General features: G+C 41.6%; 1 protein-coding gene across 1 annotated transcript; it reads right to left on the minus strand.

Moving 5' to 3' along the window:
* Window positions 1-1,189: 1,189 nt before the first annotated feature.
* On the minus strand, window positions 1,190-6,447 carry LOC123105606 (probable methylenetetrahydrofolate reductase). The gene is made up of 12 exons (XM_044527696.1): window positions 6,136-6,447; window positions 4,901-5,083; window positions 4,693-4,753; window positions 4,523-4,605; window positions 4,156-4,329; window positions 3,540-3,713; window positions 3,366-3,466; window positions 3,161-3,272; window positions 2,625-2,705; window positions 2,346-2,523; window positions 1,800-2,134; window positions 1,190-1,399 (listed from the first exon to the last, which is right to left on the minus strand). The coding sequence occupies exons 1-12, from the start codon at window positions 6,352-6,354 to the stop codon at window positions 1,316-1,318; spliced, it is 1,785 nt and encodes a 594-aa protein (XP_044383631.1). The 5' UTR covers window positions 6,355-6,447; the 3' UTR covers window positions 1,190-1,315.
* Between the last annotated feature and the right edge of the window lie 6,809 nt (window positions 6,448-13,256).

Here is a 13,256-nt window from a genome sequence, read left to right on the forward strand (position 1 = left end):
TTTCATATGCTGTTTTTTGAGTCCCGTCGGCATTTTGTATATTCCCGGAGATTTGTAACTTTCAAAAAATATGCAAATTTTATAGTTTTAACCTAAATACTCTTCTCCCCCACGGGGTATGGTATCTCTTCGATCATATCTTCACATCTAAAACCCATTTTTATTCCCCCACACTTCCTTGCCCACATTTGAGCTATTCTTGGGGAGTAGGAGGGGCAAGTTGAGATCCAAGTATTCGTCCTCTTTTGGCTGATGAAAGATTTGTGCAAGTTTCCAAGACTCTTTGATTTTTTTTTACTCTTGGAGGTTGTAGGTAAACTTTAAGGCCAGGGTCAATTTGTTCGGTTCGTGAGAATTAGAGATGGGGAACGAGAGTTGTGGGTGAGGGGATTAAAAGTCCATTAATTGTGTAGAGGGAATGGAAGTTTAAGTGAGAAGAGAAATGAGAGTTGAGGAAGTCAACTCCATCCGATTTGTGGGAATGGCCTTGTTAATTTGTCGTTAGGCTCCATCCCAAACTAATTTTCATGATGTACCCAACAAAGCAAAAAATATATTTCCTCCAACAAAGATAGCTACCCTTTCGCCAAACAAACAACAACAAAATCATACAAAGATTAGCTTCCCTCCAAGGAAATGAACTTAGAGATCATCATCACTCATGCCAACTTTACTTCTTCCTATCTCTTATTACTTTTATAACTAATTTAGGTTGCTAAATTGCTTATCATATATGATCAGTTAGTTACATTTGCAGAGAACTTATAATTCTACAAATATCTAAAATCAGCTGCAAAACGTTCGTAGTCGTCTGTTCAAGCCCCCCTCTCTCCCTAGTTGACATCTTCAATCCTTCATAGATGAGTGGTTCTCATTTGAAATTACTCCCTCCGTTCCTAAATACTTGTCTTTCTAGGCATTTCAACAAATGACTACATACAGAGCAAAATGAGTGAATCTACACTCTAAAATATGTCTACATACATCCGTATGTAGTAGTCATTTGAAATGTCTAGAAAGACAAGTATTTAGGAACGGAGGGAGTATAACCCAAGTAATGAACTGAGCTTCTGTCGTGGCAGTAAACTGTATTACCACGTATATACATTAAAAAGGCTTCAACTCATCATTGGGTAAAATAAACCTAGGTAACAAATAAGCTAGACAAGTGGAGAGACTGCACACGAAGGAACACAGATAGAAAATTCTTATTCATAGAGTGGTTTGGATAAATCGACAGAAATCACGACAAATCATATTACAGGACTCTAGCGAAGGGCGGTCAAACGCAGCATACTGTAAGGTCTCATCGAAATTAGATCTCCTTGAATGCAGCAAAGAGGTCCCCGCTGATGTAGTCATTGTCCACGAGGCTGACCAAGTAATAGCTCTTCTGAATCTGCAAGTGAAGAGCAAGAAAGATGTCAGCGAAACCCCTAGAGATATATTATCTGCTTGATGTGGTATCGACATTATCTTTGCAGCATTTCATAAATAGCAATATATCGGAGTGTCGGTGGAACTTAGGTACAGTAGATGTGTTATATTATGGTGGCCAGGTGGAAATGGTTAGATTATGGTTCAGAGAGCATGTGGTACCAAAACAATTGTCATATCTCTTAGTGTTAGCTGATTGTCTGAAAGGTGTTTCTCTATTCTAAAGACAAGTTTTTAGCAAAAGCTGCGAGATGTCAAGACTTGTACTACCTATTAGCTAAATGCAAAGCATTTATGTGCACAAAAAGTTTCTTTGAGCCTGTTACTAGCGCAAGAAAGAGCGATGGGCGAGCTGAAAGTACCTGCTCTAGCAACTCCCTGGACGAGTCGCCCTCTGGGAACAGGCAGGCCCATCCCCTGGACCAGATCTCAAACGCTTCATCTTTCCAGACCATGAAGCTCGCTGAGTCAACGACGGTAGGCTGGATGATCTCCTTGCCGGGGAACACACCCCATGTGACAGCATTCACGGCGTTCGCAGGGATGTTTGAGATCGATTCCCCTTCCTTGTTCACGGCGATGTACGTGAGGGAAGGGAATGCCTTGCTCTTCTCGATGAGTTGGCCCAGCTTCTCCTTAGCGCAGAAGAATTCGACGTAGGCCTTCTGGTAAACATAGCCTCCTGGGCCGCCCCATCCTGCAGAACAGAACAAAAATAAAGCAGGTTTGGTAAGGCACACACCATACAGAGCGGCAGAAAAACTAATGACCCAAGGATGCAAAGAAAGCATTACTAAAACAAGGATTGAAGGGTTTTATTTATGTCTGAGAATATCATCTCTGCCTAAACCTTCCTCCCAGCAGTACCAGAAGAAGACCAAGCATACAGCAAAATAGATTTGACGTACCAACACTAGGAGACTCAGATTTCTCTGCATTTACAGCAGGTTGGCTGTTGATGGTAAGGAAACCCTTTGAGTTAATCTTCACCAGCTGATCGTCAATTATCGTCGTCTCGGGTTGAAGACCATCTAACTCAGACCATGGGCTGCTTTTAAGTTTTCCTTCACAGAAGTTCACGAACCGCTGTAAGTGCGAAAGGCGGGTTAGCAAAAACATTGACACCTTGAAATTGTTTGTATGGCATACAGAGCAATAGTATTACTATCATGTAGTTCAAGAGTTACCTCATTAATGTCTTGCACAGATTTCAGTGGAACAGCCCATTCCTCTTGGAGCTTCTTACCACGTCCACGTGGCCGTGTGAACTGTGAAAGAGCGGATATGTTATCACATACAACTATAACTTTATGAAATTTAAATCACAAAAAAGCAGGCCCACTACTAGAGGTAATCTTTGAAACAGTGAATAACCAATGCCAAACAACTGAATTATGTTGCATGGGCAGATGGTTGAATTGGTACTAAGAAACAGATAAATGTTTCTTTTCGTACAAAACTAAGAGACAGAGCCCAACAATAAGAGTGTTGAGCAACCAATATTTTCTGCTGAACCAATATTTCTGGATCTTATGTAAATGTTCACTATCAACTATATTTCTTTCTGGAAGACAGAGTCAGAAGTTGTATTTTTTTTAATAGAAGTATACAATTTGTATCGATTCTGGATTTAGAGTGTTATGAAGATGTTGCATCCAGTGTCTGTGCAAAACTGTTGTGCATACCATTATTGTAGACTCAAACAACAAGACAATGAAATTACCTGGTGATCATTAAGTGCACCGTATGATGGGTTCCTGGAATCACCCCACCGTCCATGTGGGTATTGATCCCAACCAGTGGTCCTTGAAATGTAACTCTTTGGTCTGTTGGCCCTGCTCAATTATATCATAGACAAGACTGAATGAGTATATGTGTAGTACTAATACTCAATCAGCTTTCACAAAGAAAAATTCAGAAAAAAATACCAGAATATAGGGCGAACATCCTCTTTGACACGGAAAACATTAGTTGGTGGCCTCCAAGGTAATGTTCTTGAAAGCTTGGACTCCTCTATTAAGCCAAGATTCTGGGAAAAAAAATTAACCGTTAGAAACTTGTCAGAAAAAAAACAATTAAATCAAGCAAGACAAGGAAATCACCATCAGAATTGCTAAAGCAGTCTTCTCCATGTTTAGTGTGTACAGGTGCAAAGTCTTGATCCCACTAGCCAAAATTTTCTTGCACATCTCAGTACCAAGGTGGATTCCATATGCTTTCACAGCCTCCTCATTGTCTTTAATAGGATCCAAGGCAGCAGTAATCTCAGCTGGAATCTGTTTTTACATTTGAAGTGGCATTCTGTTAGTACCACAATCCGAAATTCAGTAAATGAATAAAAATAAAATTCTATATATTTTATATGTTCGATGTTTGTTGGATTATCTCCAGAAAAAAGGTGTATCAGAAGCAATCCACACCTTCAGGTGCTCCCATGAATCCCAGTTCAAAATACGGTGCAAATGGCCATGGAAAATTCCAAAGAAACGAGAGCAAGGGTGCTATATTGATACACAGTCAATATAGCACAAAAGGGAGATAATGAAGGTACTATTACCTAAAACATGTCTTTTTTTCGGCCCTGTAATTTTATATAATGACCAAATAAACCAATTTGCCTTGTGTTTTGGGGAAAGATGTGAATCCAAAGGGGGGACAGACCAGATACACTTTCATCCATGTCATTACTTGTGATGGAGCTACAGCAACACACCGTACCTTAGTTTTGCAGAATCCAGTCATGCGCACAAATCCTTTGTAGTTATTTATTGGCATTATGCCAGGAACGATAGGGCAGGTTATACCAATCTGACGGCAGTCGTTCACAAACTTGAGAAAGATATCGGTATCATAGAAAAGCTGGGTGACTATAACGTCAGCACCAGCATCAACCTGCAGAGAAATGTAGATTGAGAATGAAGCTGACAAAGAGCAATTTTATGCTCAACAAGTACATAGGGTATGCAACAGGTTACATCATTAGGACATGGCCTTGCATAGAATCTTGTCCAGGCATCGATCAAGAGAGTTAACAACCATACAGTTTTCATTTTCAACTACAAGAACCAACAAGATTGATGAGAACCTTTCTCTTCAAGTAAGCAAGATCTTTGCTATATGCTTCCTCCGTAGCACCTTCCTCGCCTAGTATTACCTCAGGGTGTGCCTCTGACATTTGAAAAACAGAAATAACAATTATAATTTGTAACATTGAAACCGTCCACCGACTGTAGAGAGAAGCTAAGTGTTGCTAACCTGGATAGCCAGCGACAGTTATGCCAAAGTAATCACCATACTTGGCTTTAATGTGCTCCACCTGCAATTGGAAAACAGAAGGCATCAGGACTAACATCTGAAATCCTAGATATCACAAGCAACAGCAATCAGCTTGCCATCATGTCCATGCCTCTCCAATGTAATAAGACTTAATTACATTCCATCTGTTGGAAGAAGAGGTGCTTACCAGATCTAGAGCACAAGAAAATCCACCAGCAACTTGAACAAATTTGTCCTGGCCATGTGGAGGATCTCCTCGAAGTGCCAGAACATTTTGAATCCCATTGGACTTGATGGTATCCAAAGCATTATCGATCTTCTCCACTGGCATGTTGGTGCATGTCAAGTGCATCATCGTTTCCACACATACCTGCAAAATAATAACATTGAAATGTTAGAAGTCACCGACAATATTTATGGCAGCAATGCAAAGAATCATTGGAAATTTAAAAGAAGCTTCGGAAATTAATTTGAAATTATCCAGAGCAACATATTGGCATGACAGAATGTTCGTAGTAAACTTTAATACTATCAAATGAGTGTCTTCTTCCAAACTTGTTTAAAAACAACGGTCACTACTTGTTTAAAAACAACATGTTGGCACATTTCTCTGTCCCCAGATACACCCAACATTGAGCACATGACATAAGAAATTCAGACCACGATGCCATGAAACCCAGACAGGAAATCCTATCAAGACTCATCCCAGAAAAACTCAGAAAGCAAGTAAGCAACAAGCCCCTTACTGAGAGTGTTGACCGAGTCAGAATGGATGAACTCAGTGAGTCAATGTGGCCCAGCTCATCAAAATTACTAATCTCAATAAAACCCCTACCGTTCCATAGCTTAAATGTGCGTTGAACTAAGCATTATACAAGCATAAAAAATAATAATATACCATGTCTATAACACTCCCCTGCTCACGTTGAGGCATAAGTTAGCAATAATTGTCTCTTAAACTCAGAAAGCAAGTAAGCAATAATTCTCTCTTAAACATAATCAGTAACTAGACGACATGGAAGCAGATGAACTCCTACTTGGCACCAGTTCCATTTCACCCTAAATCAGCTGTTAGCACCAAATGCGTCCGTTAACTTTGAACTTGGAGTAAAAGCAATCTAAACTAATTACTAACCCGTCGAACTCTATGGAGACGAAGCGACAATTCGCGGAATTAAGCAAATCCGGTCATCCCAAAACCGAACATGCTTCCCAGCACCCCCTTCACGAATTACAGTGTCGCATTGCGCCTAAATCCGAGCCGGATCAAACCAGCCAAGCAAACGAATCGAACCCGGCATATCTCGCGGGCGGAAGGCGCGCCGAAACAGAGCAGAGCAGAGCGGATCAGATCAGATCGCGCGCGGGCGGGCGGGCGGGCGCAGCAGGCGGCAGTTGACGGGGCGAGGGAGACGTGCGTACCATGTTCTGCATGCGGTTGGCGATGTCGAGGGTGACGTCGGCGGTGGATCCGCCGGCGCCCCAGGTGATGTCGCAGAAGTTGGGGCCGTGCGCCACCATGCGGTCCATCCGCTCGAAGAGGTTCTCCACGCCCTCCTCCGTCTTGGGCGGGAAGTACTCGAAGGAGAAGACGGTCCGGCCATTCGCCGCCGCCTCCTGGATCTTCTCGATCACCTTCATCTTCCTCTTCCTCTTCCTCTAGAACCTTCTCCCCCACTGCTCTGGCTCTGCTAATGGCGTCGCGGCGGGCGGGCGGGCGGGTGGACGAGGGGTAGCGGCTGGTGGCGAGTGGGTTTATAGGAGATCTGACTCCACCAACCACTCCCGCTGGATGGGCGCGGCGCACCAGTGTGGCCCGCCCGCTGCCCGGTGGGGCCCGGTTGTATGCGCGAAGGTGGTTACGTGTGGCGCTTGTGGGACGGGTGCAGGGATGTTGTGGTGGGGCGGGTGGACGGTCCCCCGGCGTCGCTGTCCTGCACCAACCCAAATGTGTGGGCACGACACTGACCACTGCCAAGCCGGGTTTAGAAATCTGCCCCGCCGTCACTAGCATGTGGGTCCGCGACTTAATGGGTTTGGAGTGGTAGGCAGCGAAATGTCTACCTACGATTGATTCTCGTGGGATTCTTCCACGAGCGCTGTGGACTTCCGCTGATTTGGCGATCCGGTGACACATGTAAAAAGGAAAATTGAGTGGAGCTTGCCATATGTGATTGAATTGCCACTGAATTTTGGGGGTGTTTCCATGTACGTAAAAAGTTTCGACATTATCGGATCACCAGAAGTTGTGCAACACGTGGCCATAATAATCCAAGAGAAAAACAAAAGACGACGATAGCTGCCACACGTGTGGTATATTCGACATGCGCCCACACACCGTGTGTGGTGTGAGCAGGAGACAGCCCACACGGGCTGTGTGTGGACGGACATTAGAATTGCCCACACACGTGGGCGCGGTTATTTCATGCCACATGCCCAACAAGTACTACTTATCTCCACCCCGCGCGTATGACACGAAGCAAAAATGCCCACACGTCCTGGCGCAGCTACGTTAGGTACCCGCGGGATGACGATTTAGTTGCCATCTTGGTTGGCAGATGTAGTTATCCGAAATGACAAGTGTAGTTGTAAAAGCATGGCAGCTCTATCTGTTTTGGTTAACTATAGTTGCCATGTCTAATTTATGGTAGTTTTTTTTGCGGGGTCTAATTTATGGTAGTTGTCGTGTGTAATCAAACCGTAGTTGCCGTGTGTGATTAACTACTTGCCACATATGGTCAAACAGTAGTTGCCATATGTATTTACCTAGTTGCCATGTGTGTTTACCTAGTTGTCACGTATGGTCCAACCATAGTTGCCATGTATGGCTAATCATAGATGTCATGTGTGTTTATCTGGTTGCCACGTACGCGCAAATGCACTTGCCCTCTAGCAAAGAATCACAGTTGTCATGTCTGTTTACCTAGTTGCCACGTTCGCGTAACTGCAGTTGTCATCCACAACGTAGGAGTATCGTGTGGGTGAAAAGCAGTTCGCCCACACGCGCATGGACTAGATGGTGGTTGTGTGGGCAGAAACTAGTTCGACCACACAGCGCAGCTGGCAAACAGCGTGGTGCGAGCGTGTGGACAAACCCTCCAACACCCACACAGCAAGCCCGTCCTATGTGACATGCAAATTCTGCCTCAATGTGTCAAGATTCATGTAAATTGCACTGGACGATGATCTACGTGTGTGGGCGAGTTACAAAACTACTACACGTATGAACGTTAGTGTTTTCGAAAAACAAAAAAAGAAGAAAAGATGAGGACAAGAGCACTCCTGCCGACTCGCCCAACTCCACAAAAATGGAATGGGGTGGCGCCATCGTGACAACAATCTCGATTCGCCTCTTCTTGTCATCTTCTCCCCTGGAGATGGAGATTCAAAACAATGTATAGCAATTCAAAAGGAGAATTGAGTGGAACCTGCCATATGTATGTAATTGAATTGCCACTGATTTTTGCGAGTGTTTCCATGTACTACGTAAAAGCTTTGATATTACCGGAGCATCAGAGATCGTGTAACACGTGGACACAATTAATCGAGAGAAAAACAAAGGAAAAAAATAGAGATGTGAGGACAGGGCCACTCCTGCCGACTCGTCCAGCTCAGCTACAATGGAATGGGTGGCGCCATCGTGACAACAATCTCAGTTTTGCAAGAAAGCTACTCCCTCCTATAAGATCGCTTTGCAACCTCGATCTTATATTATGAGACCGACGAGTACGTCTGAATTAAACTCAAATTCTCATTGTAGCAAAGCCAAAACACAGGGAAGTATAACAAATTTTAGCACATTGATCTTGGCATGTTTGATGCCATTTGCTTTCTTGGTCCGAACTCCCCCCGCCCCCCACTTTTCATTCATAGAGCTCGAGGTGTAATGAGTGGCGTGTATCGAGGGATGCCACTAGAGGCCTTCGCGATGTAGGTTTAGAATGGCATATCTCTACTGTTAAAATGAGTTTGTTGGCTTGGCTTCTACTCTTCGCATTGATACATGCCCTCTTCCATCGTTTTTTTTTCAAAACAAGTAGTAATCATCATTAAAAAATATTAAACCAACGCCGCACCTCCTCATTTCTTGAGATAGAAATCCCTTGTAAGCGATCAACAAAAACCAAAAAAATCATTAATAACAAGAAATCTCTTTGAAGCAAACAACAAAATCAACTCACGTAGTTGTATGTACACGATCACAATCTTAATGGCATCGCATATTTCCTTACCCTTACCTATGCCTTCGCTCCTCGCAGCATATATCAATCCCAACCCAATCAAAAAAATTCTACGAATGAAGCAATAGAATAAATTTATGCTGTTGCAACGCATGGCTATTTAACTAGTATCTATTATTAAAGGGGAATTTGTTCATTTTTCTTTCATCGTTTCCGCCCCTTCCTATCAATACATGCTCCCTTGCATCCTTTTTTAGAACCACGCGTTAATCCTCATTATAATTTTTCAAACCGACCCCACCTTCTCATTTCTGGAAAAAGAAATCCCTTATAATTAAATCAACAAAAATCAAATAAATCGTCAGTAGTAAGAACCCCTTTCAAGGAAACAACAAAACCAACTCACATAGTTGTACATACACAATCTCAATCGCATCATATCGTTTCTTACCTTTGCCTATGAATTCCCTCCCCACGGCATATCCCAATCTCAAACTCGTCTAAAATTCCTATGCTCAAACACTACAAATAAAGTTGCCCCCATTGCAACTCACCGGTATCTAGCTAGTGGTAATAATAGGCCATCATAGGCAAGCAGGCAAAAGTCATTTCATCGTCACTCCTACCATCGTCACCTCTTATTATTGAAAGTGGGAGACATACTGCATTGGTGACACTAGCCTGGTGATTCCCATTCAATAATTTTGATAGTGTTCTCAAGAAATAAAGTTTGATGTTATCAAAGCATACAAAAATTGGATTTAGTAATATGTGGACACAATACGATGGGAAAAAGAAAAAGAAAAAGACATGGACGTAATGGGTAAATCGTTATCGAACAAAGTAATTGACAAATGGACTGCCCTACAAGAAATGTTTCTCAATGGAATTATATAATTCTGAATTTGTGTGTATGAAAATATTCTGACATAAATGGAAGGGTGGCACTATAATGACAACAATCTTGATTCTTTTCTTCTTGTCATGTTTTTCCTAGAGATTGAGAAAAATGTATAAGAATATAGAGCGAACCAATAAAAGTTGTTTCATAACTAAAAACAAAGGGAGCACGTGAGATTTGTGTTCCTCGCCTCTAGGAGTGGAAACGGATTGGATAATGCTCTTCTCACTTCTTATATATTTTCAAAACAAAATACAAATGCGAATATGGATTTTACTGAATACGAATACGGAGCGGATGTTATTTGAATATGTGTACATATCAGATTTACTCGATTCGGAAAGGATCTGAATAATAGCGATATGTTAGTTAAAATAAAATAAATCAACAGTTATGTGACAAAAAATAATCAATTTGTGATGCACAATAAGTCAATCATAGACATGTTTATGAATAGATACTACTATAATGCATAATAATTTCTAATTTAATCACTAAAATAATTGACCACTTCCTAGGATTTTATGTTGGATAATTAGCATTCTGGGACTAGTATTGCTTAAACCAGATGATCCCCCGCGTTGCTGCAGTAATCTTGTTATAAAGGCATGCATAATTAGGTGCTGCATAAACAACTAAAAGCAAAGAAAGTAAAATATGTATTTTATATAAACTTCAAAAAATATTAAAATAATATGTAGATAACAGAAGCATGTATAATAGAGAAAAAAATAGATTATGGTTAAAAGAGTGTAATTCTAAAAATAGTGAAAGGTCAACCTTATAGGAGCATACCTATAAAGATTGTATGTAGAAAAAATAAGTACGCTCTAGCGATTTAAATAGAGAAAAAGAGTGCCATTTTCTTTTAAAAAATGAAGGATCAACTATATAGGTATGCTCAAAGCGCCCAACACATATACCATGTCTATGAGAGCACAAAACGTAATGCAAAAAAATAACCAATGACTTACATGCATTAACTGATGATGTGACAGTGTTGCATGGATATGCTAATGCAAAAAATGTAACTTATAATTTACGTACATGACATGATGATGTGGCAGATTGCATGGCTAGAAAAAATAGTTAGTGGGTTGTTTCACAACTAAATTTAGTTTGATTTAATACCCACATAGAATCCACTAATGCATGTTGCATGGTGGAGGATTTCCATGATCGAACGGATGGTAATGCATCTAGATAGTAAATCTAACGAATATTACTATTTTGATGATGTGGAAGCATGCATGTTAAGATAATTAAAAGTAGCAGGGATCACTCTCTTAGATATAATATAGGATTAGCTCACGTAATTATTTGGATACGGATATATGCACTTCCATATTCATGTGAGTCAGAAATCTCATATCATATTTATATTTTAATATGCAACATAAATTTGGATACGTTTCATTTTCATTTTAGTTCGGATGCGGATGTTCTAGATACAGATAGGCATTTTCTCACGTATGAATATCAACCCACTACACTTTTCGTCATTAACCACCTCCATCTAGCTGTACTTGAGGCTTTCTATGGTCTCTCTTCAACGTTTTCTTTTCCAAGACGGTGTTTTGCTATGTGGATCGACTTTTCGGCCGCTTACTTGTACATGCTTTTGGGTTTAAACAAGCAGGAGCGGCAACATGCTTCGCTCACGGTCCACCACCGGTGAATGCAGGAGAAAGAAGTCCTCAACAACCCAAGAGTTTATATGTATTTTTCGTTTTCCGTAAGGACGTTTTTTCATAAGGCTCTATGCTACTTAATATTTGGCCTTTTCGCAAAAAAAAAACTAAAGCTAGAGGGAGCGGAATCAGAAGAAAGTTATGTGCTAATAAAACTTGAATTACAATTCAAGTTTAGTAAAGCCAGACACTTGAAAAAAAACAAATTCTTGTGCATTGATCTTGGAATCTTTGATGTCGTCATTTTCGGCCGCCGACATCATTTTAGTTATGCATACACAGTAAAACGTTGATATTATCAGAGCATAAAAACATTGGCTTTGGTGAGACGTAGACACAAGGAAAAAACAAAAAAAAGATGTGGACGGAATGGACATGATATTGCTTTTTGCACATCTACTTTTTTTGAATATAACACAGTATCTAGCATAAGTTGTCCGTTTTTTTTCACTGCTATAAAATGTTCCTTCCCCGTTCGAATGATTTTGTATTTTTGTTACATCTGATTATGAATGTTCACTAGATGACTGAACTTGTCTTTCTTGACTAAAACAGATGAGATCGAACTGATCGGCCTCTTGTGTTGCTCAGATCAGATGATTTCGCTTTACCTGATTTGCAAACATTCACTACTAGACGACTGAACTTGTCTTTTGACTAAAATGGATGAGATCGAACTAATAATTATCCTGTATGCTCAGATTCATAGCTCAAATCTTCGTATATAATTATAAGAACGATTGGCCTTGACTGAACTAGTTGGTTTTTCAATCTGCTATGATTAGTCGATTCTCTGTGTTGCCATGCTGACAAATGCCCAGTGAAAAAATAACATCCAGAGGTAAAATCTGAAGAGTGTTTGATCACATCTAAGATTTTTGTTTAAAGAGATACGAAGAAGAAAGCGAAAGCTCGAGAGGTTTGCAACGCCGGTAACTAGCTAGGCTGGAACTGCTAGCTAGTTTAACTCGTTTTGTTTTGACAGAGATCGCTCATGTGTGTGTTACTTGTTCACATCCTTGCTGATACGTACTCCAAGGTGGAAGGCGTCTTCATACGAATACGTATACGCCTCTCTGCGCGTTAATGCTGAGGGTAAATGGGTAATACCCATCTACATCATTTCCTAGTATAGTTTTCTTTAGAATTCATTCATTAGTTGCCTGTTTATTTTTGATTTTTTCACTAGTTGCCTGTTTATCTTACAGATAACCCTTTCGGTAATTAGTCGATTATAATTGCTCACCAAATAATCTCACACCGATGCCCTCTATATATTTACCTCGCTTAATACAACTTTGCAGCGAGCACACAACACAGCAAACTTGCTTGCATCTTGCAAGCAATACCGCATAGTCATGGCCGCCGTGCACGAGAGCTCCGCGCTGTTCCTTGTGCTTTTTCTGTCGCTAATGCTCTCCACGACATCTTCCGCACGCCACATGCCTGGCGACCCATTGCCGGTCATCCCCTCTCCGCCGCCCCGCGACCACATGCCTGGAGATCCACCTACGATCGTCCCCTCTCCACCGCCCCACAACCACATGCCAAGTGACCCACCGTCGACCATCCCCTCTCCACCGCCCCACAAGTCCGATAACCACATGCCTGGCGATGTCATCCCTCGTCCTTCGTCTTACATGCCCGACGACCTAGTGCCAGGCGTTCCTCTCCCGCTTCCAAACCTGCCTCTGCCCCCGGTACCTAACCTGCCTCTGCCCCCGCTACCTAACCTTCCTCTCTCCCCGCTACCAAATCTTCCTCTGCCCC

The sequence above is a fragment of the Triticum aestivum genome, chromosome 5A (genome assembly GCF_018294505.1).
Source record: "Triticum aestivum cultivar Chinese Spring chromosome 5A, IWGSC CS RefSeq v2.1, whole genome shotgun sequence".
NCBI lineage: Eukaryota > Viridiplantae > Streptophyta > Magnoliopsida > Poales > Poaceae > Triticum > Triticum aestivum.